Below are 27,848 nucleotides of genomic sequence, written 5' to 3'. Positions count from 1 at the left end.
GCGCCAGGCAGACATCGAGCTGCAAAGCGCTCGAGAATAGCGCGTTTTTTTTCAGGCGCGTTTTGGGCGCGAAAAACGGGCGCCCAGCTCGGAGGGGCGCCTGTTTTGCCGCGTGTGGAAACTTGGGGCCCGTGTTTAAGTACATCAGTTTCAGGCAAGTCTCAAGTGATTTGAATTTCAGACCTTCAGGCATTAATTTGGTCTGGTTAGGACAAAGAATGATTTATGTTTAAATATCTTTATCAGTATTCATGTATAGAGACAAGAAGAAATAAAAAAATACTATCCATTTACAAATCAAGAGACACTCAAATGGAATAAAAGCAGAAGTGATTAGATTAAGATAATTAATGGTATTTGTTAGTAATAATAAAGTCTTAAATATTCAGAAAGCAAAAAGTTAAGAGAAAATTACACATATAAAGCACCTCATAATTTCATATAAAATTCCTAAGAAGGCTTGATAGGGTAGATGCTGAGAGGTTGTTTCTCCTGGCTGGAGTGTCTAGAACTAGGGAGCATAATCACAGGATAAGGGGTCAGCCATTTAAGACTGAGAGGAGGAGAAATTTCTTCACTCAGAGGGTTGTGAATCTTTGGCATTCTCAACCCCAGAGAGCTGTGGATGCTTAGTCGTCGAGTATATTCAAGACAAAGATAGATAGATTTTTGGACTTAAAAGGAATCAAGGGATATCGGGATAGGGCGGGAAGATGGAGTCGATGTAAAAGTTCAGCCATAATCTTATTGAATGGCAGAGCAGGCTCGAGGGTTGTATGGCCTACTCCCGCTCCTATTTCATATGTTCTTATGTCGTCAGAATGTCTCAATGGGTTACTTTTCAACTGCAGTCACTCTCATTATAATAGGTACATATGACAGCCAACATGCACACAGCATGTGTCCACAAACAGCAAATGAATAAACAACTGGATAATCTGGGATTTTTTTGGTGGCGCTTATTGAGGGAAAAATTTTGGCAAGATTTAGCTACTCTTTTTTGAATAGTGTCCGAGAGCTTTGATATCCACCTGAGCAGTCTTAATTTAAACTGAAAAATGGCATCTCCACCAATGCAGCAGTCTCTTAGGACTGTACTGGACTATCATTCTAGATTATATGATCAAGGTTATAGCAGGGTTTGCACTCTGAACCTTCCGACTGAGGGAAAACAGTACCATAAATGGAATCAAATTGACGCTCAAGTTTATGAAGTCCTTCTCAGCCTGCATAAGTGTAATAGTGATATTTAATCACTGGATTTAAAAAAAAAACGGTTCGGTATCTCTACTTCTGCTCAGAATTTCATAAAACCAATAAACTTTAAACATTGACGCAGGAATTATTTAAGCAAGTTTGGGTACTTAACTGAATTATACAGCAGTTACTTAACCCCTTGAGTATAGAAAATTATGGGGTGATCTAATTTGAGGTGCTTAAAATGATTAAAGGAGTTGATAGGGTAGATAGAGAGAAGCTATTTTCTCTGGTGGTGAAATCTAGAACAAGGAGGCATAAACTTAAAGTTAGAATTAGGGCGTTGCAGGGTGATATCAGGATGCATATCACACAAAAAGTAGTGGAAATCTGGAAATCCCCAAAAAGCTGTTGAAGCAAGATCAATAGAAAATGTCAAAATTGAGATTGATAGATTTTTGTCAGGCAAAGGTATCAAGGGTTACAGAACCAAAGCAGATACAAATCATCCACGATCTAACTGCATGGCAGAACAGGTTCAAGGAACTGAATGGCCTACTGTTTCTATGGACCAACTTTAATTCCAAGGTATCATGGTAATTATTGAAATATTGTTATATGTATAAATAGTAGGGCACATGAATGTAAATGAGAGACACTGCATACGTACGTGGCTGAATATTCAAAAAGCCCATAGTAAGGATTGAACATTTCTTTAGACAAAAGGAAGAACCACTCTCTTGCTACGCCTCCATAATCCAGTCCTTTCTCCGACTCAAATTCTATCCAAAGTCTAGCTTTTAGCACATCTGGTCGCTTTAAGGACATGATTCGTCTGTAAGACTCCTCTAGAATGTTGCCTCTATGCAGCTTCATTTCAAATCTATTGGGTATGTCAGCCTGGAATAAAAACAGAACCAAAAATGATTGATGCAACTCAGTCCACCAAAATCCACATGTCATTGTCATTTGGAAAGACATATTCAGGGTGGAAAAAATTTGAAAAGTTATAAAATTTTAAAATTAAAGAAACTACACATCATTGCTGCACTAATAAACTATAGGAACAGCATCTGATGTAATAGTAGTATATTGTGATATAATCTGATATATTCCATTCCAATTTTAATAAAGAATGTTTCAGCCAATCAAAATCAGATAGGCTCACTATTGGCGTTAGGGAGATCCTTCACAAAGCACATCCACCAGCTACATCCTGATCATTATACAATCAAGTCTAGTTACAGTCCACTTGTCTGTGTTTTTTAAAAATATTTTTCTTTTCATCAAATTCAGTGATCACTGAGGAATGGAACTTTCAGCTCTGAACACTCGCAGTTAGGATCAAGCACAGTAAATGAAGTAAAAATTACATTGGCTTTAACCCAATAATATCCCTTTACTGCAATCCTGAAAGAAAACCATCTGGTGCAATTTTTTCCCAAACGACTATTTTTTCGCCCCCACTAAATGAGACTTCCAAATTTAGATCAGTTTGTTGTTGGGGCCTAAATCCACTGGGATATTTGTGGAGCCTGCCAAAATCTGCTCGTATATAGAACCTTTGAAAGAGAGACATGGATAGAGTGAAAGTGAGGCAGAGAAAATAAACAAACACATTAGAGTTGGAGTCTGGATCATTACAGGCAGAAAAAGTCTCAGCTTCCTGATAACTGCATATAGGGCTCAATTTTCCCCAAGTCTGTTTTCTGGCGTATTGCCCAGAGTTACGCCAGGTTTTCTAGGCCAGAAATGCACCAGAAATTTTCTCCGATCTATCATTTGAATTTGGCACCGCGCAGCATGTCCAGTTGCCTCGAGGGGTGGAGCCTGCTGTCTGTGCCGAAAAACAATGCCGTATCTTCAGAAAAAAAGTTACGTTTTTGGCATCGTTCCAATGGACGTGCATGTTCAGTACTGCTCGGATTTGGCAATCGGCCATTTTTAAAGAGCGTGTGTGTGTGTGTGAAAGGAGTGCTGTGAGAGCATTGGAAAAAATCACAGCTGGAGCAATACAAGATGCAACGCGGAACAAGGACCAAGAATTTCTTACTGGAAGAAATGGAGGCACTAGTTACTGTGATTGAGAACAGACGGCAGGAACTGGACACCAGCAGAAGTCACATAAAAGTTTCACCAAAAGAAATGAAGAAACTCTGGAACCAAGTTGCAGAAGATTACTGCGCAGTGGTGAACACCGTGAGATCTGGAAGCCAGTGTAAAAAGAAATGGCAGGACCTTGGTCAAGTAGTTAGGGTAAGTAATATTTTCATTTATTTAATGCAATTGTAAATGTGACCAGATGTATATGTCCCACCTAGCAGAAAGACACCCTCTCTAAAAAATTGCATTTTCATCTTTGCAGAGGAAAGTGGCACACAACAAAAGGGAAAGAACTCGAACAGGAGGAGGCCCGGCAAATCTGTATCCACTGACACCGTTGGAAGAGAGGGTCGCTGCTTTGATGGAAAAAAGCAACCACCACTGCACAAGCTGGGCCCACACTTGAGGGAGAGGGTAAGTCCTGCAAATTCATCGTGGCCCTTCAAATCAACCTGCTGTCTGGTCTGCATTGTGTGAGCCTACTCATGCAACCCATCCGGCCCCCTTCTCTGCTGCCAACCATTTGACTGTTCTGTTATATTTTGCAGAACTTGAGGCTAACCCTAACAATGCAGATGAAGATTCAGACAAGATTGAGCCTGAAGAGGAGAACATCATCCAATCCCACCCTCCAGACCAAGAACATGGGGGGAGGGGGAGGGGAGGGGATGGAGCTGGATGAAGCTCTCACTGTTGTACTGAATATGGAGGAGGTGCCGCTCATGGAGGTGCCAGCTCCTTCCGTGACTAGTGGTCTGAGTGTTGGTGGGACATTCCATGGTTTCCCACCTCCCGAGGTTGCGGGTCCCAGTGGTGTGGGGTGCAGCGAGGCACACCCAGGGACCCACCATCCCAGGCTGCAGGTCCCAGTGGTGTGGTGCAGCGAGGCACACCCAGGGCCCCACTGTCCAGGCTGCGGGTCCCAGTGTTAGGGTGCGAGCCACACCCATGGGGAGGAGGGGAAGGAGCACATTCTCCTGAGGTGCAGGATGCAACAGGTGTGGTTCAGATGATGTCATTGAGTGCGGAGAGCATTGACCTTACCCGATCACTCTTGGACACCATCAGTGGGGTGAGTGATGAGGTAGCGGGACTGTCCGAAGAAGTAACAACACTCTCACACGAAATGGGAACGATATCCGGGACCTTCAGTGAGGGAATAGTGGCCATGAGGGAGGGAATGTCAGAGGTAGTGCAAACCACGAAATTGGCCATTAGGGAGGGATGTTGCAGGCCATTGTCAGGGTGCATGGGGGACGGCATGTTGGAGTTAGCTGCTGCAATAATGGAACACGCCCAGACCCCACGCCCATTGACAGAATCAACTGCCACTCCCACTGCAATCCCCACACCAGTCTCTGAAGAGCCTAAAAGCCAGGCCCTCCAACTTACCGCCTGACGCTGATGCCCCCCACCCTCAAGAGGTGCGCAGTACCCGAGATGTTAGAAGGAATAAGCTTGGTACCAAGCTCAGAAACACTGTGCCACCACCTGTGGGCAGAGGTGGTGGAGAATCAAAGACCAAGCGCAGCGGGCGGTCTGAGAATAAGGGGGATGAGAGACGGGTGCAGCCTTTCTTTGCTGCTGTTGTTATTGTTGTTGTTATTATTATTGTTACTGTTCTCAAATTAAAAGTATTTTGTAAGTTATGTAAATTTACAAGTTTTTAAAGTGAGCTTAAAGTGAAGTTTGATACAGGAATAATTTTATTTAAGTTAAGTTATTGTAAACTTTTGAAAAAAATATATTTTACATTAAAACTGAACTATGTTCCATTAACACAACTGAACAGCTCCAAACAGTAAACATGTCCATGTGGAATAGTTGTCAGTGAGCCCTCAGGGTCTCCTCTCTCCCCCCACCCACTTGAGTCTTATGACCTCTCTCTCCCCCTCCCCGGGCTACAAGCCGTAAGGTTCCCTCTCTCTCTCTCTCTCTCTCTCTCCTACAAGCTACAAGATTAGCTATCGCTCCCTCCTCTCCTCTCTTTCCCCCCACCCAAGCCCGCCCCCCACAGCTTGTTTTGTAGCCGAACCCCGAGCCACTGTGTCCGGACGCGAGGCCGATTCTGCCAGCCAAACCTACAACCCTCCAGGCTTTCTTCAAGATGTTCGCTGGTGGCGTGTGAGTAAAAAAGGGAAAATTTGTGAAATCCAACAAATTTACACTTCTATGTTGACAGGTTAAAAAAAAAGTTGAACTTTATTATTGATTTTGACAGTGTTCTTGACTCCCTCCAAAATCTTTGATTTAAAAACAATGGCGTCTTTCAGCGCAGATTTGTGAATGTGTGCTGGTTTTCTCAACTCACCAAAAGGTTTTTCGGGAGTGGCCAGATGCGCCAACGTATTAGAAAGAAATGTTGACCAAACTGCGAACAATTGAAAAAACCGGCGCAGACAGGAGGGAACGACAAAAAAATCTGGCCTAGAAAAATCGTAACTCAGTCAGTTGCGCTGGCACAGATCGCAGGGGGAAAGTTTGAAAAAAATAAATACGCCAAAAATTTGACTCAATACGCCAAAAAAAGCAGCCTACTCCAAAGAAAATGGTGCAAATCACTAGGGAAAATTGAGCCCAAAGATTCAAATAATCCAATTGTGTATGTATACACTAACCTGTATGGTAATTAAATTCTAATCCTGAATTTTATATGTCACTAATCCTATAGTACTCTACCGTATTCTCATACAGAAGGCTATTACAACATGCATTTCTATAGCAGTTCCCTATGAGTAAGTGTGTGACAATTCTAAATTAGTGCTCTTTCACCACACAAAATTCTAATCATTCCAGTAAACTCATCCTTGACATTAAGAGGAAGGGAAATTAGGAAATAAAGAGCATCTAAAGAAAAAAATTAAGACAGGAAGTTTGTTGTACACAGGAAATCTTACGACAATCTAGGAAAATTGAAGCTGTAATACATTCCAATATAGGATTCAAATTTTCCTGTGTTGCTACCAATGAGAACAAACCCAAAAGTTCAATTTTTTCACAACTTTCTCGGTATATTTGTATCTGAGCATACCAGAAAATATAGAGCAAAAGCACAGGTAAACAGGAGTGGTGCCCTGGAAAAGTCCAATTAGGATACAGGAGCTTTAACGTTTAAGATGGACAACTTCAAAATATTGGTGTCAGCTGGTAATTTTTATGTTAATTACACCTGCTGTACATTGAGCTGCTGATTTGTTTGAAGAAAAAAAACTGGACAGTCCATTCGTTAACTTATATAGCCACACAACAACTTCAATAGCAATGCAAAGGGGAGAAATGGGAGCACTGGGGTAGTTCAGTAATTAGCTTTTCCATAAGATGTTTCTAGTTAGTCCACATTGAAGATGAATTTTCATGATGGTCTGATAAACAAAATGGACGTCTTGAGCTTTGGTGGCCGAAATTACCCCTTTCTATAAGCCCCACGGCCGCCTGAAAGCAGCGGCCAGGGTGCGGTGCAGACTGGCCGCCGAGTCGCCACAGAGGGGCTGCCATTTTAGAAATTGCCCTTCCTCCATTTTGGAGTGGCGTAGGGGACCACTCCGCCCGTTTTCCTGCCACGGCGTGCAAATGCCGACCTTTTACCGAACAGCAGCGGCCCCCTCCCAAAATTGCCCTACGAGAGCAGCGCTGCCATTGGTCGGTGCCCCTGACAGATTTTGCTGCTGATACCCTTATCTGTGGCTTGGCGGCACGGCCGTCCTTAAAGAGCAGATGGTGCTGCCAGCGACTCCATGATTTTTTTTTGTCGGCCGCCTGCCAGGTCGGGTGGCCAATTATGCCCACGGGTTCGGTTGGGCCACCAACAGGCAAGCCTGACACCCCCTCTTAGGTGCCAGGCTGCTGGCCCGGCCGAAACTCTCCCCTGGTGGTCCAGTGTTTGCCACTAAAGTGGCTACAAAGTTTGCAGTGGCCCTTTCCTTTATCTGACGGGGAGGGACGTTGCGACATGCTAGCGCGATGATGTAATCAGCGTGGCGCTGATGACTTGCAGCGTCGGCCACTACGACACATCCCAACTTCCGTCCCGCTAGTGACGGCCACTCCGCCCCACCCCCACTTCCGTCCCGATGATGAGGCCACTTCCAGCCCGCTTAAAAAAAAAAGGCACGATGTGCTGAATTTCTCCGGTTTGTCCGTCCCCGGAGCAGCAGGTGCGACCCGTTTCAGGTGGTGGGAAATTTCGGCCCCATGCAATACAGTGTCCCTCACACTATTCATGACACAACATATGGGCGTACTTACCGGCTTCTTCAGTTTCTTCCGGAAGTAATCATACTTCTGCTTGAATTCTCTGGAATATGGCACAGCCTGTAAGAGAACACAGATTTATTTACAAAACTAAAATAACACTCGTGTTTTAGGTTAAATACTGGAAAGATGCATCAGCTGACGTCATACTGATCTTCCCCCATTGCCCGGAAGCTTCAGGTAGTTGTACTGCTTGCAATGGTGATAGTAGACTTGTTATTTTTAAACTTTCCTCTCATATTTGTGACTAAAATAAATTTACACATCCAAATATATGCTCACCGGATGTTGCAATACCTTTTCAACCACTACTGCCACTGGGGGGCAGTGCACTATCAGTGTACTAGACAGTTACCGGAGTTACACTTTCTCAAAATAAAATGAATGTAAAAACAGATCATGTAATAAGCAGTGATTTCTTATACAACCCTCTGCTTCTCCCTCATTAAATCAGGAAGAAGGGATATAATCTTAAAATTAGAGCTGGGCCATTTTGGAAGGAAACAAGCAAGTACTTTTTTAACACAAAGGGTAGTAAATATCTGGAATTCTCGTCCATCCCTCCGACGCCCCCCCATCCCATCCCCAAGTGGCTATGGCTGCTGGGACAATCGGAGCAATCAAGATTGAGATCGATATAGAGTTTTGTTAGGCAAGTGCATCAAGGAATATGGAGCTATGGCAAGTACATAGAGTTGAAGTACAGATCAGCCATGATCTAATTGAAGGGCTGCATCACCTACATCTATACCCATTAGCATCAAAATCTGCTCCCATTTCCAAAATCATTGGCACAAATTAAATTTGAAGGATTTTGACGATTATTTTGTGCATTTAAAAAAAAACTAATAGAAATTAGCTTTTTTTACCTCTGTTTTTTACACACAAAGCTATCATTGTCGCAGTGGATAAAGGAAATGTATTGGATAATTTATAATTAGATGGAACTTTCAAAAAGATGAAGGGTTCACAGCGGATTATCTATTTTTAATATTTGCATCACAATTTACCTCAATCAAATTTTCTTCAGGGAAACTGCTTAGTTGCTTGAGCTTTTTTCATAATTTTGTATCCCAAAACTAACCTTCAACCTTCTAATACATCCTTTGAGGCAGGCGATTAAACCTCCATGCCAGAATTGGCCTCATCACTGATTTGTACAATGTAACATAACTTGTTCTGACTTGTAATGCAAGGTCATCCAGAAACAGACTTGTGAGCCACTGTGCTGGAATTTGGAGTTTATTCCATTTCAAATTCTGATATTTATAATTGTATCAAACAAGAAAAAGTTGTGAAAACATTTTTTTTTACTTTTCATGTGAAATTGTGGGGGGTGGGGGTGGAGATAATCAAGGCATTAATATTGTTTTTAAATAGAAATTATAAATGCTGTTTCTGGTAAGAATTTGTTTGTCCTGTCGAAAAATAATCAAACTTCTTTCTATTCGTTAGCTGTCCACATGGTTTTATGTCATCAACAAATATACTACTGTATGACAGGCACTCTGAACACTAGGATTCCTGTGGAAAAATTTTTGGTTACTTTTTTCCACAGGCAGTGATTTTTCCATTAACACCATCCTCCGTCCCTGTTGATAAGCCAAATCCCAATCAATTTTTACAATTTGCTGTCTATTCCATAGAAACATAGAAAATAGGTGCAGGAGTAGGCCATTTAGCCCTTCTAGCCTGCACCGCCATTCAATGAGTTCATGGCTGAACATGCAACTTCAGTACCCCCTTCCTGCTTTCTCGCCATACCCCTTGATCCCCCTAGTAGTAAGGACTTCATCTAACTCCCTTTTGAATATATTTAGTGAATTGGCCTCAACTACTTTCTGTGGTAGAGAATTCCACAGGTTCACCACTCTCTGGGTGAAGAAGTTTCTCCTCATCTCGGTCCTAAATGGCTTACCCCTTATCCTCAGACTGTGTCCCCTGGTTCTGGACTTCCCCAACATTGGGAACATTCTTCCTGCATCTAACCTGTCTAAACCCGTCAGAATTTTAAATGTTTCTATGAGGTCCCCTCTCATTCTTCTGAACTCCAGTGAATACAAGCCCAGTTGATCCAGTCTTTCTTGATAGGTCAGTCTCACCATCCCGGGAATCAGTCTGGTGAATCTTCGCTGCACTCCCTCAATAGCAAAAATGTCATTCCTCAAGTTAGGAGACCAAAACTGTACACAATACTCCAGGTGTGGCCTCACCAAGGCCCTGTACAACTGGAGCAACACCTCCCTGCCCCGTACTCAAATCCCCTCGCTATGAAGGCCAACATGCCATTTGCTTTCTTAACCGCCTGCTGTACCTGCATGCCAACCTTCAATGACTGATGTACCATGACACCCAGGTCTCGTTGCACCTCCCCTTTTCCTAATCTGTCACCATTCAGATAATAGTCTGTCTCTCTGTTTTTACCACCAAAGTGGATAACCTCACATTTATCCACATTATACTTCATCTGCCATGGATTTGCCCACTCACCTAACCTATCCAAGTCACTCTGCAGCCTCATAGAATCCTCCTCGCCGCTCACACTGCCACCCAACTTAGTGTCATCCGCAAATTTGGAGATACTACATTTAATCCCCTCGTCTAAATCATTAATGTACAATGTAAACAGCTGGGGCCCCAGCACAGAACCTTGCAGTACCCCACTTGTCACTGCCTGCCATTCTGAAAAGTACCCATTTACTCCTACTCTTTGCTTCCTGTCTGACAACCAGTTCTCAATCCATGTCAGCACACTACCCCCAATCCCATGTGCTTTAACTTTGCACATTAATCTCTTGTGTGGGACCTTGTCGAAAGCCTTCTGAAAGTCCAAATATACCACATCAACTGGTTCTCCCTTGTCCACTTTACTGGAAACATCCTCAAAAAATTCCAGAAGGCTTGTCAAGCATGATTTCCCATGCTGACTTGGACCTATCATGTCACCATTTTCCAAATGCACTGCTGTGTCATCCTTAATAATTGATTCCATCATTTTACCCACTACTGAGGTCAGGCTGACCGGTCTATAATTCCCTGTTTTCTCTCTCCCTCCTTTTTTAAAAAGTGGGGTTACATTGGCTACCCTCCACTCGATAGGAACTGATCCAGAGTCAATGGAATGTTGGAAAATGACTGTCAATGCATCCGCTGTTTCCAAGGCCACTTCCTTAAGTACTCTGGGATGCAGTCCATCAGGCCCTGGGGATTTATCGGCCTTCAATCCCATCAATTTCCCAACACAATTTCCCGACTAATAAAGATTTCCCTCAGTTCCTCCTCCTTACTAGACCCTCTGACCCCTTTTATATCCGGAAGGTTGTTGGTGTCCTCCTTAGTGAATACCGAACCAAAGTACTTGTTCAATTGGTCTGCCATTTCTTTGTTCCCCGTTCTGACTTCCACTGATTCTGACTGCAGGGGACCTACGTTTGTCTTTACTAACCTTTTTCTCTTTACGTACCGAAAGAAACTTTTGCAATCCGCCTTAATGTTCCCTGCAAACTTCTTCTCGTACTCCATTTTCCCTGCCCTAATCAAACCCTTTGTCCTCCTCTGCTGAGTTCTAAATTTCTCCCAGTCCCCGGGTTCGCTGCTATTTCTGGCCAATTTGTATGGCACTTCCTTGGCTTTAATACTATCCCTGATTTCCCTTCATAGCCACGGTTGAGCCACCTTCCCTTTTTTATTTTTACGCCAGACAGGAATGTACAATTGTTGTAGTTCATCCATGCGGTCTCTAAATGTCTGCCATTGCCCATCCACAGTCAACCCCTTATTCCATGAGACTTAACCTCCCCCAGGATGCTGCCTGGAATGGAGAATCTTAGTTATGAGGACAGATTGGAGAGGCTGGGTTTGTGCTCATTGTAACAGAGGAGGTTGAGAGGAGACCTCATTGAGGTGTACAAAATATTGAGGAGCCTGGACATAGTGGATAGTAAGGGTCTATTTCCATTGCTGGAGGGATCTATTACAAGGGCGCATAGTTTTAAGGTGGTTGGTGGAAGGTTGAGAGGGGATTTGAGGCAGGGGCGGGGGGGGCTTCTTTACGCAGAGGGTTGTGGGGATCTGGAACTCGCTGCCTGGAAGAGTAGCGGATGCAGAAACCCTCACTACTTTTAAGAGATGGTTGGATGGGCACTTAAAGTGCAGTAACCTGCAGGGTTACGGATCTAGAGCTGGTAATTGGGATTAGACTGGATGACCTTTTGTTGGACAGCGCAGAGAAAATGATAAGTACTGCAGGGAATCGAATATGGCCAGGGTGATCTGGACTAGTTTCGATCGCGTGGATGGGTCGAAGAGGAATTTTTCCAGATTTTTTCTCCCTAAATTGATCTGGGTTTTTAAATCTGGTTTTTGCCTCTCCTAGGAATCTCATGACTCCGGTTGGGGTGGAGTATAGAATGTTTCAGTATAAGCGGTGTCGCAGTTGTGTGAGGCGGACTGGTTGCTCTTTGCTTTTCCGTCATTGTTCATAGGTTTATATGTAACCTTTAGGGCTGCTGACCAAGGGCTGTGCGGCTCTTTGTTGGCTGGTGCGGACACGATGGGCCGAAATGGCCTCCTTCTGTGCTGTAAATTTCTAGGTTTCTATGGGCCCAAATTTCCCCAGGAGTTGCTCCATTTTTTCTGGAGCAACTTGATTTTTCTGGAGTATCTTAAAAATCCTCATTCTGCACATTTAATTTGCGCCAGTGTAAGTGAGTTAGTTAGGATTTTTTTCAGTTTTGTTTTTTTCCCAAAAGGGGGCGGTACCAGCCACCTACGCCTGTTGTGGCCATTTAAGCCAGTTTGGACAGCTAATAGTTGCTCCAAACTAACTTAGGCCAGCGTATGTGGCCACTTGTGGCCGCACAGAAAACCCTTGCGGAAAGTTAAGAAATCAGCGCAGGTAGGTACATTCTAAAGCACCAAGATTTACAAAGCACTAAACAAAGCACAAAAAGCATTCAATAACAAATAAAAAATAGAAGGAAGCGGAGAAGACCTGCACCTAAAGCACCAAGACTTACAAAGTTTTAAGGAAAGATTAAAAGAAAATAAAGGAGCTCTGCAAACACATTGTAAGAGAAATTTGGCATTAGGCGTACCAGCGGGACAAGGGTTAAAGTGCTGGTTCCTGCAATGGCCCATAAGGAGGTAAAAGGCCTCTCTTCGGCCTTGTACCAAGGCTCCAGAAGTTATCAATTCAATAATATTCCGACAGGATACGATGTGAGAACCTAAACAGACATTGATAAGACCTTGCGAAGAGGCTCGAGGCGACTCACAGGCATCAAGGAAATGTATAACAAATTCCGACCGAATGGAGTCATTCTAGTCACAGCCTAAAGCGGTCACGAGGGTCTTGGCCTGTCAATCCAAAGCAGCACTAATAAGGTAGTCCAATTAGAGAAGTAGCACTGATAAGGTAGTTCAATTAGAAACCTAGGGAGGTCTTGTTCGGGAACAGAGGGGTTTTGAAATGTATAAAAGTTGTATGATTGTGCTGTTCGGGGAGCATCTCCACTCGCAGGCGACTGTGATAAGAGGTGTTCCCGGACGTTCGTAATAAAGATCGTTATACTTTGCCATCCGTCTCTGTCTGCGAACTTCGAGAATTGCTACGTGGGCTGGGGCGAGCGTCGACCCTCTATATCAGTGGGCCCGCTCGTGGGAGAGGAAGCCTTCCCATCTCTCCCTTGCACACACAATCACAGTAGTTTAAACAACACAAGCAGCAACTTACAGGTACAGGGCTTTTTTCACATCACTCATTATTTTGCACATTTTTACAGGTCTCCTTCACATTTTTTTTTAAACCTGTATGGGGATCTCCCTGAAACAAATTAAGCCGAGCAATGTTTCCATTCTCCTCCTCCTCCCCCATCAAAAGGGATAGGGGCGGCGAGCATCGGGTCCGGAGCCAGGACACGCTGGGAGGGCGAGAAGCTACTGCGCATGCGCGCAGCTGCCTGCTCTGTTTCAGCAGCACAGCCCTAGCTCTGCCCCCCACTGCTTTTGCCACGCCAATCCAAGGCCTAGGACATCCAAGGAGCGGGGAGAATACGGAGCTAAATTTTCGGCGCCGTTATGGCAGGGGAGTGCGCCGAAAAAACCGGAGGGGGAAATTTGGGCCCAAAGTTTCTATGGTCTTACAATAAATTAAAAAAAAAACTGAATATGTTTCAAATGTTAACGCAGGAAAAAAAGAATGATAGAAACATACAAGTTTCTAGTGAAAGTCAATAAAACAATTCATATAATTGAGCTGGAGACAACCAGCTACATTTCCAGCTTCAATTACCAGCCTCTTCTGCTCCACTTTGCATAAACTCCAAATGATCTAAACTCCTCCACCTGCTTCCCATCCCACTCTTGCCCTCAGGGCTGACGCAAGGGTAATTGGCGACCCAGGCAAACAGTTCACCTGGCGACCCGCCAATCTCTTCCACCTCAACTCGTTATCCGAGATGTACTGGTCCTCGTCGATGGCTTTCTCGGAGGTGAACAGGCAAAGCAAGCTGCTCGATCGTTGGGACTAGGATCCCTGCAACCTAACGCTGCGCAAGACCTGACCAAACCAAGTGGTCCCAGTGCGCAGGGCCATCAAAACAGCACATTCTAGGTGGGAGGAAATGATTTTCACTGAGTGATCTGTTCACAAAGGATGCGATCGGGTGCCCAAAAGCAGTGCAGTCTGCATCAAAGCCCGCTAGTAACAGTGGAGACACGCTGTCGGGGGATGGACCGAGTGGGCTTGGCAGATCCCTGATGGATCTGGGTGGGATGCCCACCTAGTTGTGCTGGATGTGAGAGTGTTGCCTTCCCCTGGACCCCCTTTCCTCTCTAACCACACCCAGTGGGATCCTAGCCACCGCCACATCAGGGTGCCTATTTATTTATTTATTTTAAAGGGCAGGTATTTTCCAATGGCTTTTTATAAGGTAGAGCCTCTGCTCGATGACTGGCTGAGCTCATCTCCATATTTGTACTATAATGCGCGAAAGGCGGGAATTAAATAACCTGCTAAAGAGAGATTAAATCGGGTGAATCCGAAGGAGGGGTGGGGACAAGCCGAGTGAAAGACCATCAACGGGAACTTTCTTACAGAAATGTCAAATCGTGTTGTGAACAAATTTTGACATCCACCCCTTCCCCCCACTCAACATAAACTCCCATTCCCAATCTCTCAAGTGTGCGTGGGTTAGGTACCTTTTCGGCAAAATTAGTCAGGGTAGTTTGACATTTAACATTTTAATAATGGATCGCAATAAATATGTTTTCTTTCCATTTTATTTTTATGTATGTGTTTTAATGTGCGCTCACTGTTGTATCTCTTTTAATGGTTTGCTTTTGAGTTTTGGGCTTTACGTGTTTTCCTCAAAAGTTCCTCTTTTAAAGCATAGACAACTAGTATAAGCAGCTCGCTACACTGAGCACCCTGATTACTCGGCACAAGGTGTGTCTTTCCTCACAAGACCGACGCGATTAGACTGTTTGGAATTGAAGTACATGAGTACCGATGTGATGCACCGCAGCTTCACCAATCTATCACATGATTCCTCCAAACATGTGATTTTTTATTCCCTGTCATGTCATTCCAACTGAAAGAAAGGCTACTAAGAAATGGTCCAGAAGTGAAACAGAGCCCCAGAAGCGACGCAATATCAACGATTACCCTTAAACTAGATTAACTGCAGGGAATGGAAACAACCCAGCTTTGGATCGCAGGTAAACACCTGCCCGAATAACCTAATAAAGTTAGTGCTATAGAAGAACCCAGAAAGTAAAACACTTTGGGGTGGCTGGAGACATTCGGGAATGGTCCCCAAGATATTGAACATAATTACTCATAATCTGACTTCAGAATACTGTCAACCCATTGCCGCTGTTTCAATAAGTTCCTTGTCCCAAGTTGCTTCCTCCATTTAAATGCACAGGGAAGGGATTGTAGTCAACTTAACCTGAAACAACAAGTATTTGAAAAGTGTGACAGATTTTGAGAGAAAAAAAATCTCCTTAAGATCCCGTTACATAATGGATAATTCAGTCAAGATTTGGAAGTTATCCATGTTATCTGCCATGCATAGAAGTCCGGATTCAAGTGTAATCTTGGTTCAAACGTAACATTCTTGGGAAATTTAATGATGCCCTTATCAGGATTAAATAGCGGTGTAGCTTGAGAATTTGGAGAAATGCATCTGGTGTAAATAGGGATCTGTTTTTGCATGTGATTGTACATTAAAGGAGTAATGATTCATGCACAATGAAAGCATAATGCCAAAATGGCATTGGTTATGTGGGACCACCGTTGTGAAAAGGTAATTGGTCTAATAATAAAAAGCAATAACAATATATGAGAAGAAGCCACATTGTTTTTTTGTTGTTTCTGAACTGTCGGTGGTCCTGAAAGGCAGCAGTAGGCACCAACTCTGGGGTGGGGTTTTCCTTCTGTGTGTCATCCCGCAGGGGAAGAAACTGACAGCGTGGGTGAGTTACATGGATGAAGGAGGAGGAACGTGAGATAGTCTGCCCGAGTCAGCCTTCTCTCTGCTGAGTCAGCAGCTGCACAATCCCGTTAGCCCGTGAAACTTCAGCCAGGCTTAAACAGCTTCTCCGGGGCTAGAACCATTTAGGACGCTCGCTGTAGATTAAAATGGTGGCGTCTCCACCGACCAAGACATTCAATTAAAATAAACTCTCTCATTAATACGGCCAACCATTCAAAGTTCAACGCTCTGTATTGTTATTTTTAAAGTGTAGCTTATGTTGGAAGCAAACGTTTAATTTCAGATGGATTGTTCCCGAGTTTGTTCGGTGCAACAACCCATGAAGCTACAAAGTAAACTGTTGCGCAATATCTGATCCACTCCATTTTTTGGCGCCCCCCAAATTTTGGTAGCCTAGGCGAGCGCTGAGTTCGCCTAATGGTTGCGCCGGCCCTGCTAGTCATTGCCAATCTTTCATTGGCTTACCATTTCTATCAACGCCAAACATGGCTCGAGTCACCTTCCCTAATTATTTTTCTACTACTGCTTGGTATTCAATTCTGTCTCTTGTTAAACACCTTGGAATCCCACCCTGACTGCTCTGTCTTGGTCTCCTGCACTATTCCAATGAAGCTCAATGGAAGCTCGATGAACAGCACCCCATCTTTCGATTAGGCACTTTACAGCCTCAACATGGAGTTCAACAATTTCAGATCATAACCACTGTCAACTGCTTCCATTTTTTTTTTAAAACAGCAATGATTCTCCTATTGCCATTTACATCTCCTCCAGACCCATCTTCTGTTTCTTTACTTGTCCCATTACTATCCCCTTTTGCCTTGCACCATCAACACTTTTGTCACTTAACCTCTCTGGCCTCCACAGATCGTCTCTTTTGTTCTTTCCTCCCCTCCCCACTTTCCTACCTCTGTACTTGCTGAAAACACATATATCTCTAACTTTTTTTACTTCGATGTAAAGGTCATTGACCTGAAATGCTGACTTTTGTTTCTCTCTCCACAGATGCTGCCTGTTGAGTACTTCCAGCATTTTCTGTTTTTTACCTTGAGATACTAACTACTTTAAAGGTGCTATCTTATGCAAGTGTTTTTGGAGAAAGAGACATGTATTGGAAAATGGTTTTGAACAGCACAAAGGGCTGTTCAAATATTTCATGTGCATTTTTTGGATATTCCTGTGAGTTGTTATTGCACTGTAATAATTCCACTGGGCTCCACTGCAAAATAAACTCCACACAGTTTGGTGTAAGCAGTTCTATCTAATGGTACAAAAGACTCACAAAATAAACTGCGAATGGACTTCAAAGCTAAAGCTCGACATCTAACAGAGATCTGAACTGGCATTTAATTCTCAGGCATCTGTTGGGGTGAGGGAGGTTAGAAGGAGGAAACAAATGCAATTCCTCTACCATTCAAGTGTGCATCAACTGTGATTGAATGAGTAGCACCAGTCATGGCATCCTGGAAAGATTTGTTCACGTTTTGATTGCAGATAGAATAAATTTTCTACCGAAAAATGTAGTGAGGTGGGAAGGAAAGAGCCGGCAGGACATGAGAATGGGGAGTGATGGGTTGAAAATATAGGGAGAAAGTGCTTACTTACAGGACCAGTAATGGCTGGATTCTGTAGTCTTGGATCCTCCCATTGTGTGATTTTGGTATCTATGAGAAGACAACAGAACATTTCTTTCTATAAAATTCTAATTAAGCCAATGCAACCAAAATTGACAATTATATTTAACAATCTTACACAGCATTCAACATTATGTTTCTGAAACTATTTTTGGAACAAATATAAAAAATTGCAATATACATTAATGTCCATTAACTCTACTTTTAAATTGTTGCTTATGAAATCAAATGGACATTATGCTCTTCAAACATAGTTGAAGTAACACATTGAGGTACGCTAATTAATTCCATTGTTCCATCTCTGACACGTTATTTTTCCATTTAAGTAAGAGACACTTGGCAAGTCTAGAAGTTAAATTATATAAAATCAGCATAAAATCAAGAAAAAGGTCCACCATCATCACCTTTTCAAAGGCAACTCAGGATGGGAAATAAATGCAAGCCTTGCTAGCAACACCCACATCCCAAGAATGAATTGTTTACCAATCTGGGAAAAAAAAGTGTGGAAATAGAAAATGCTACATTCATTTTGCTACAATACAGAAATTAAGCCAATTCATCTGGCCACTGAACAGACACACCAAGTTGTATTATAGTCATTCAGATTCACATTTGTTATGTTGGTAATACAAATTAACTTGTTCATGCTGTGAAGACCCATGTACAGTCCAAGACACTTCAGACATGATTATATATAGAAGTGTGTTTAATAATAAACAGGAACTGTGATAAGGTCAAGAACATAATAGCTGTGTGCCTCTCTGTTTGCAGAACCTTTCGAATATTGCTATATTGACCCAAATGGCCTCAGAGTAGGTGGAGCCATGGGTCCACATTCCCACAGCCAGCCTTCAAAATTGTAACAATGTGATGCGGCTATTGTGACTCTTCAAATGCAGACATGTGAAAATAGCACTCATGAAGATTAGGAGCAAAGCACAAATAAATAAGTCAAATAGCAAAGCAGATGTGAAACAGACAACAGAAATGTAAGAAGCAAAATAAGTAACAAAAAAAAAATGATTTGAGAGAGAGAGACTGACAATTTTTTCTTTCTCTGGTGGCCTCTCACTCCCGAAAACCCAAGAGTTAAAAAGGCAGGAGGACTGGAACAGCGGGTAGCGTCTGACTGCCATTTTAACAACCCACTCCTCCGCACTCAGTGTTTCCGCCATGCAAACAGGGTTAAAAATCAGGATTCAAGTTTCTCTAGTCCTTCCCCATAACTCAGCAAACACCAGAGGATGGTGTTGGTGGCATCATCCGAAAACACAGCATCAGTTTCCACATGTACACTGACGACATCCAACTCTTCCTCACCAGCACTTCTCTCGACCTCTCCACTGTCTCTAAATTGTCAGACTGTTTGTCCGCCATCCAGTACTGGATAGCCAGAAATTTCCTCCAATTAAATATTGGAAAACATAGAAACATAGAAAATAGGTGCAGGGGTAGGTCATTCAGCCCTTCGAGCCTGCATCGCCATTCAATGAGTTCATGGCTGAACATGCAACTTCAGTACCCCATTCCTGCTTTCTCACCATACCCCTTGGTCCCTCTAGTAGTAAGGACTACATCTAACTCCTTTTTGAATATATTTAGTGAATTGGCCTCAACAACTTCCTGTGGTAGAGAATTCCACAGGTTCACCACTCTCTGGGTGAAGAAGTTTCTCCTCATCTCGGTCCCAAATGGCTTACCGCTTATCCTTAGATTGTGACCCCTGGACTTCCCCAACATTGGGAACATTCTTCCTGCATCTAACATATCTAAACCCGTGAGAATTTTCAAAGTTTCTATGAGATCCCCTCTCATTCTTCTGAACTCCAGTGAATACAAGCCCAGTTGATCCAGTCTTTCTTGATATGTCAGTCCCGCCATCCCGGGAAGCAGTCTGGTGAGCCTTCGCTGCACTCCCTCAATAGCAAGAATGTCCTTCCTCAAGTTAGGAGACCAAAACTGTACACAATACTCCAGGTGTGGCCTCACCAAGGGCCCTGTACAACTGTAGCAACACCTCCCTGCCCCTGTACTCAAATCCCCTCGCTATGAAGGCCAACATGCCATTTGCTTTCTTAACCGCCTGCTGCACCTGCATGCCAACCTTCAGTGACTGATGTACCATGACACCCAGGTCTCGTTGCACCTCCCCTTTTCCTAATCTGTCACCATTCAGATAATAGTCTGTCTCTCTGTTTTTACCACCAAAGTGGATAACCTCACATTTATCCACATTATACTTCCTCTGCCATGCATTTGCCCACTCACCTAACCTATCCAAGTCACTCTGCAGCCTCATAGCATCCTCCTCGCAGCTCACACTGCCACCCAACTTAGTATCATCTGCAAATTTGGAGATACTACATTTAATCCCCTCGTCTAAATCATTAATTTACAATGTAAACAGCTGGGGCCCCAGCACAGAACCTTGCGGTACCCCACTAGTCACTGCCTGCCATTCTGAAAAGTACCCATTTACTCCTACTCTTTGCTTTCTGTCTGCCAACCAGTTCTCAATCCACGTCAGCACACTACCCCCAATCCCATGTGCTTTAACTTTGCACATTAATCTCTTGTGTGGGACCTTGTCGAAAGCCTTCTGAAAGTCCAAATATACCATATCAACTGGTTCTCCCTTGTCCACTCTACTGGAAACATCCTCAAAAAATTCCAGAAGATTTGTCAAGGATGATTTCCCTTTCACAAATCCATGCTGACTTGGACCTATCATGTCACCTCTTTCCAAATGCGCTGATATAACATCCTTAATAATTGATTCCATCATTTTACCCACTACCGATGTCAGGCTGACCGGTCTATAATTCCCTGTTTTCTCCCTCTCTCCTTTTTTAAAAAGTGGGGTTACATTGGCTACCCTCCACTCCATAGCAACTGATCCAGAGTCTATGGAATGTTGGAAAATGACTGTCAATGCATCCACTATTTCCAAGGCCACCTCCTTAAGTACTCTGGGATGCAGACCATCAGGCTCTGGGAATTTATCGGCCTTCAATCCTATCAATTTCCCAACACAATTTCCTGACTAATAAGGATTTCCCTCAGTTCCTCCTCCTTACTAGACCCTCTGACCCCTTTTATATCCAGAAGGTTGTTTGTGTCCTCCTTAGTGAATACCGAACCAAAGTCCTTGTTCAATTGGTCTGCCATTTCTTTGTTCCCCGTTATGACTTCCCCTGATTCTGACTGCAGGGGACCTCCATTTGTCTTTACTAACCTTTTTCTCTTTCCATATCTATAGAAGCTTTTGCAGTCCATCTTAATGTTCCCTGCAAGCTTCTTCTCGTACTCTATTTTCCCTGCCCTAATCAAACCCTTTGTCCTCCTCTGCTGAGTTCTAAATTTCTCCCAGTCCCCAGGTTCGCTGCAATTTCTGGCCAATTTGTATGCCACTTCCTTGGCTTTAATACTATCCCCGATTTCCCTTGATAGCCACGGTTGAGCCACCTTCCCTTTTTTATTTTTACGCCAGACAGAGATGTACAATTGTTGTAGTTCATCCATGTGGTCTCTAAATGTCTGCCATTGCCCATCCACTGTCAACTCCTTAAGTATCATTCGCCAATCTATCCTAGCCAATTCACGCCTCATACCTTCAAAGATACCCTTCTTTAACTTCAGGACCATGGTCTCTGAATTAACTGTTTCATTCTTCATCCTAATGTAGAATTCCACCATATTATGGTCACTCTTCCCCAAGGGGCCTCGCACAACAAGATTGCTAATTAATCCTCTGGCATTACACAACACCCAATCTAAGATGGCCTCCCCCCTAGTTGGTTCCTTGACATATTGGTCTAGAAAACCATCCCTTATGCACTCCAGGAAATCCTCCTCCACCGTATTGCTTCCAGTTTGGTTAGCCCAATTTATGTGTATATTAAAGTCACCCATGATAACTGCTGCACCTTTATTGCATGCACCCCTAATTTCATGTTTGATGCCCTCCCCAACATCACTACTACTGTTTGGAGGTCTGTACACAACTGCCACTAAAGTTTTTTGCCCTTTAGTGTTCTGCAGCTCTACCCATATAGATTCAACATCATCCAAGCTAATGTCCTTCCTAACTATTGCATTAATCTCCTCTTTAACCAGCAATGCTACTCCACCTCCTTTTTCTTTTATTCTATCCTTCCTAAATGTTGAATACCCTTGGATGTTGAGATCCCAGCTCTGATCATCCAGGAGCCACGTCTCTGTAATCCCAATCACATCATATCTGTTAACATCTATTTGCACAGTTGATTCATCCACCTTATTACGGATACTCCTTGCATTAAGACACAGAGCCTTCAGGCTTGTCTTTTTAAAACACCTTGTCCCTTCAGAATTTTGCTGTAACGTGGCCCTTTTTGTTTTTTGTCATTGTCTTCGGTCCCTACCACGAACTCCGTTCCCTAGCCACCGATTTCATTCCTCTCCCAAACTTCTATCTGAGGCTGATCCAGACTGTTCGCAAACTTGGTACCATATTTGACCCGGAAAAGAGCTTCCGACCACATATCCGCGCCATAACAAAAAACGCCTATTTCCACCTCCATATCATCACCTGTCTCCGCCACTGTCTCAACTCATCTGCTGCTGAAACCTTTAATTACTTTGTTACTTTTAGATTAACTATTCCAATGCACTCCTGGTTGGCCTCCTATGTTCTACCCTACAAAAACTTTTGGTCATCCAAAACCCAGCTGTCTGTGTCCCAACTCGCACCAATCACCTAGCACCCGTTCACCCATCACCTCTGTTCTCGCTGACTTACATTAGCTCCCGGTTAAGCAGCGCCTCGACTTTAAAATTCTCATCCTTGTTTTCAAATCCCTCCATGGCCTTGCCTTGTCCCTCCCTATCTCTCTGTAATCTCTTCCAGCCCAACAACCCACCCTGCACCCTCCTACCTCCCAAGATATCTGCGCGCCTCTAATTCTGGCCTCTTGAGCATCCCTGATTTTAATCACTCAACCACTGGTGGCTGTGCCTTCAGCCGCCTCGGCCCCAAGCTCTGGAATTCCCTCCCTAAACATCTTCGCTTCTCTACCTCTCTTTCCTCCTTCAAGATGCTCCGTAAAACCTACCTCTTTGACCAAGCTTTTGGGCAACTGCCCTAATTTCTCCTTGTGAGACTCGGTATCAAATTTTGTTTTATAACACTCCTGTGAAGTGCCTTGGGATGTTTTACTAAGTTAAAGGTGCTATTTCAATACAATTTGTTGTTGTTGTCCAGTATCTGAATGTTTGGGGCCGAAATTGCCCTCCCCCGGAAACGGGGCGCACCAACTGCATTTTAGCATCCTAACAGCCGATATGGATGCGGTGGTGTTAAGAGCGAAATTCCGCTTTTTCGGTGGCTAAGCGGAGCGGAATGGTAATGACTGGGGTAATAAGCTGGTTTCAGCGGTGTGGGAGCAGAGTGGTGTTTGGACGTGAAATTCCACCCCTAACCAATTGATTCTAATGATGCAGCTGCTACCTGGCCTTCTTAAAGGGCAGGTTTTGCAGCTGTGCCTCGACTTCGGTCTGAGGGCTTCAGAGGAGATGGCTGCAGGGCGACCTTTGAGGAGGGCGAGCCGCTTCAGCGATGCTGAGCTGGAAGGCCTGATGCAAGCTGTGGAGGGAAGGAGGAGGCTACTGTTCCCTGATACTGGTGGGCAACCAATTAGGAGCGGCGACTGATGAAAGTGAGTACATGTCCCCCCAATTCCTCACCGTACATCTGCAAGTCTCTCCTTCACCTTAACTTCTTTCTCACCAACACTACATAGTAGCTGAAGTAGCATTTGATTGTTACGGCATGTATGTGTGCACACTCACAATGGAGGCTCCCTTGCATGTGAGATTCACAGCTGCAGGTAATGGACCCACACTTGCACTAATTGCCGAGGCCTCAGGAAACTGCGACTTACCAACCTTTGCCAAGGTGGAGTGCAACCATGCCCAGCAACAAGCCACTGGTGGGGGCAAGTCAGAAAATGTGCAGCTGACAGATCTTAAGGAGAGGGTGCAGCGGCTAGTGGGTGCGCATGTTGGAATCCCTGTGGCTGCTGGTCGCTGCCGACGGTGCTGGGGGTGGGGGAAAACATGGGTAACTGAAGGCCATTGTGCAATGCTATCTCTCCCTCACACTCTAATGGCCTACCTGCTTATTGCTTATGCTTCTGTGTCAGCTGCTTGCTGCATGGTGTAATGCAGCACCTCACTGTCACGGCACCCATTGTCCCTTTTACAATTGCAGATGGGACCCAGAGTGTGAGCCATATGGCTGCTGGTTGTTCCGATGGTTAAGTGTAGGCCTTTGTGCAATGCTATCTCTCCCTGACAGTGCAACTGGCTTCCTGGCTATTGCTTATGCTTGTGTGCAAGCTGCTTGCTGCATGGTGCAATGCAGCACCTCACCCTCACGGTACCCTTTGTCCCAGTTATGATTGCAGATGAGACCCCAAGTGTCAGCATGATCAAAACGGACACTCTCGACGCGACTGGCAGCTGGAGTCAGGAGAACACACTTGACGTCCTGAATAATCTTGTCGGCATGTCCGATGAGGGAGAGGGAGAGAGCTTTGACAGCACCAGCACATCAATGCTTTCTACAATCACACGCGCCAGCTCAGATACTGGGAGTATGCGGTCGCGTATCTTAGATTTAGGAGAGGGATCTGCACTGCGTGAAGCACCGGGGCCTAGCGGGCTGCAGCATGGTGAAGGGCAAAGGGAACCTGGGGTGCCATCTCTTCGGGAGGCGAGTGCGCAGCCAAGTCCTGCTGAGGACTCAGATGAGCCCATCGATGTTGGGGCTTATGAACAAAGGGTGGAGGCCACACATTCAGAGTACTTGGAGCAATGCAAGGGGTGCCCGAGAGCCTGTCGCAAGTGTCAGGAGAGTGGAGGAATCCGCCTCCCGCATTTTGGACAGCTCTGCGCACACCATGGAGCCCATCATTGCCAGTGTGCAGACGATGGTGAACTCCCAGAATGACCATGTGGATCCAGCTGCGATAACCCGCCTCTTGGCCGAGGTGACAGCTGCCATTGCAGCACAGGCGCAAGGGAACGAGCGCCGCTGTGCTTCTTTGGACAGGGTGGCCGCTGCCCTGGGAGCTTAGAATGCTCTCATGCACTCTGGGCAACAGGCCACGGAGCGTCTTACTGCTGTCGTCTCTGATGGCTTCCAGAGTGTGGCTACTCTTATACAGTCTCAGCTGGAGGCTACTCGAGATCTAACTGCTGCCATTGCAGCTGGGTCCACCACGGTCCACCGGGGGCCTAATGGTGCCACCCCACCCGGCCAACCTGTGCTCCAGCAGCTTGGTGGGAGAGGTGGGGTGCTGCCCCGGGGGAGTGGCGCTGGCTCCTCAGACCAGGATATTGATGTGGGCTCTCTGGTTCACAGCAGCCCTGAGCCGATACCTGTCACTCCGCAATTGCTGCCAACCATGGCATCGCCCCAGCCACTTCTGACTGAAGGCGCAGAGCAGGATGCGGCCCAGTCTGCAGTCGGCCCTTCCAGGGTCAGAACTGGTCGAGGGAGTCTGAGAAAGACATCTGTAGCTTCCTCTACAGACACACAGCAGCCTTCCCAAAGCCAGGAGTTAGCCACAGGGGAAACACTGCGGCATAGTGTAAGGATAGGTCTGCATAAGAAGGGTAATAAGGAGTTGCACAAGGGTGATAATGGATTATGTTGATGTTTTGGCCACCCATTGTTTGGGGTGTAATAAGTCTTTATTTTGTTTTGGAAATTTCTGAATAGGTCTCATTTAACTGTACGGGAATGATGTGCGAGAGGGCTCATGGGTTGGCCCATGAACATGGCCAGATGCAAGCTCAACTGGGCAGTTATGTGAAACGCGCAGCTATGAGACAGCTTTGTGCTTCCCTTGCGGGGTCATAATGGCAACACCGCCTCCTGTGTGGCTGGCCACCCGCATCCTGCTCCACCTCCTCCTGTGCCAATTCTGCCTTGTCCTCCAATGGTTTTGCCCTCATGATGGCCAGGGTGTGGAGCATGCAGAACACAACCACAACTTTGGAGACATGCTCAGGCGAGTACCCGAGCGGTCCAGGCAACGGAGCCTCTGCTTCAGAATCCCAATTGTGTGTTCGATGATGATCCTGGTGGCTGACAGACTGTCATTGTACGCATGCTGCACAGCAGTTCTAAGGGTGCGCAGAGGAGTCATGAGCCAAGTGCTCAGTATGCAGCCCTCGTCATCCAGGAGCCAGACGCAATCTTGATTCGGCCCAGTGAAGAGGCCTGCCACACCGCTCTGGCACAGTATGAATAAATCGTGGCTGCTGCCAGGAAACCTGGCATCCACTTGCAAAATTTTGCGGTTGTGGTCGCAATCCAGTTGAACATTGAGGGAGTGGTTTCCCTTGCGGTTTTGGATTTGTTTGGGAGTGTGTTGGGGCGCTCTCAGACCGACAATGACCCACTGGGGAAGCGCGCAATGCGCAGGAATCCAGTCTGTCGCTCCAAAAGCTTGTCTCTGCTCATAGGCAAGGACATGTAATCAGCCCTCCTCCTATAAGATAGCATTTGTGACCTCCCGTATGGCTGTATGGGCTGCAAACTGCGAGATGTTGGAGATGTCTGCAGTGACAGCTTGGAAGGACTCAGTGGCATAAAAGTTCAGGGCGATTGTAACCTTGGATGCCACACTCAGGGCTGCCCTCACCTGTGTTTGCGGCTCCAAGTCTACCTGCAGGATATTGCAGAGCTCCATGACTACGTCCTTCCTGGAATCGTAGTCTGTGCAGATACGGATCATAATTCAGATCCTGTATGAGAATTGATGATGGAAGACCCTTTGTCGATATGGCTTTCTGCCCCCACATCTGTGCAGGCGTCTTGCTCTCTCTTCTGCCTCATTAGCTTCTCCCTGCTGGTCTGGTTGGTCCTCCGCCTCTGCAGACTGCTGCTGCCCAGCATCTGCCTCCGCTGCAGGCTGTCTCCTGGCCCAGTATCTGGTGCTGGGGGGGGGGGGGGGGGGGGAGGTTGGGCGCGTACCTCACTCTCCTCCTTAGGGGACGCACTTGCTGAGGGCCTTCCTGTGGCAAGTCTCTGGCCTCACCTCTGTCGCCATCTCCCTGGCCCTCACCATGCTGGGCCACCATGATTGCTACGGCTCTTGCCTGCTGCCTCTGCAGCCATTGGACCCAGTGTTGCCTTCTCCTATGTGCCTCGGCGGCACGCACAATGTGCAGGAGGCGTGGGCCTGCCAGCACTGCTCCCATTTCCAACCCCTGCCTCCTCGATGTCGGCTCCCTGTTCTGCAGGTGGAGGCGCCTCCTGCACTCTCAAATAACTGCGCACTACTTCGCACCGATTCACAAAGACGGTGAAAAAGTCGGCAACACAAATGCACCAAAAACCAGCACACCTTTAAGGAACATTGGGGTTGTACATCAGGAACTAGGCACCGACCAAAAAAACCTACTCTTGGCACCGCCGAGTGGCTGGAAGATTTTTCGAGCGGAATGTGGCTTCCGGCCCGGGACCTCAGCGGTGCGCACTCTGACGAAGCACTTACGAGTGTTGGCTAGCAGCGCGACGGAAGTAAGGGGGAAGCGGTGCGGTTAGGCTCAGCGCCGGGAAACTGCGGTAGGGCAATTGGGCGATCAGCAGCCATTCCACAAAAAGTCGGCGGCCATTTCACTCCGCAGCGTGACTGCCAATTTCCGGTGGTAAGAGGCCTTAAGGAAAGGGGCAATTTCGGCCCTTTATGTCTTGACAATCAGGACGGGCTGCAGTACTGAAGGTGTGGCCCAATCAGAGCACTGTACAGTATGATCATAACTTTTTCTGACTTGTATTCAACTATTTTGGCTATATTGTTCAGCTTTGATTGCTGCTCATCATTGGTTGATTCAATATGTTTAGCACTGAGTCCATGATTCCTCGGTCTCTTTCGACTTAATTCTTAGCTACTTCAACATCATTCATGGGATGATGCTGCTTATTTTTCTATCTTATGCGCCCGTCTTCATTGATTTTTGTCTGCCATTGATCTGCCCACATAAATACTCTGCCTAACTTGCTCTAATTTCTGAGCAGCTTCCTCCAATTCCATTGCTGTTTGCAGTTTGGTATCATTGGTAAATTTGACCATCTTGCATTGATGTTTCAGAGTCCTGGTTATTTATATAAGGT

The 27,848-nt window shown here is 45.3% G+C and overlaps 1 protein-coding gene across 12 annotated transcripts in view; it reads right to left on the bottom strand.

Annotated features, from left to right (window-relative positions):
- nedd4l (NEDD4 like E3 ubiquitin protein ligase) overlaps positions 1-27,848 on the bottom strand; it is a 614,975-nt gene that overhangs the window by 39,811 nt on the left and 547,316 nt on the right. For all 12 annotated transcript variants that reach the window (XR_011588609.1, XR_011588608.1, XM_070867774.1 and 9 more), the window contains 3 exons: positions 17,652-17,710; positions 7,546-7,611; positions 1,868-2,097 (listed from right to left, as the gene is read on the bottom strand). Coding sequence is in view for 10 of the 12 variants with exons in the window: in XM_070867774.1 (XP_070723875.1) it covers positions 1,868-2,097; positions 7,546-7,611; positions 17,652-17,710 (355 nt within the window). In the remaining 2 variants the exon portion in view is untranslated. The remainder of the gene's footprint in view (positions 1-1,867; positions 2,098-7,545; positions 7,612-17,651; positions 17,711-27,848) is intronic.

Source organism: Pristiophorus japonicus, chromosome 2 (assembly GCF_044704955.1).
Source record: "Pristiophorus japonicus isolate sPriJap1 chromosome 2, sPriJap1.hap1, whole genome shotgun sequence".
Lineage (NCBI taxonomy): Eukaryota > Metazoa > Chordata > Chondrichthyes > Pristiophoridae > Pristiophorus > Pristiophorus japonicus.
This window is presented reverse-complemented; position numbering and strand designations above follow the sequence as displayed.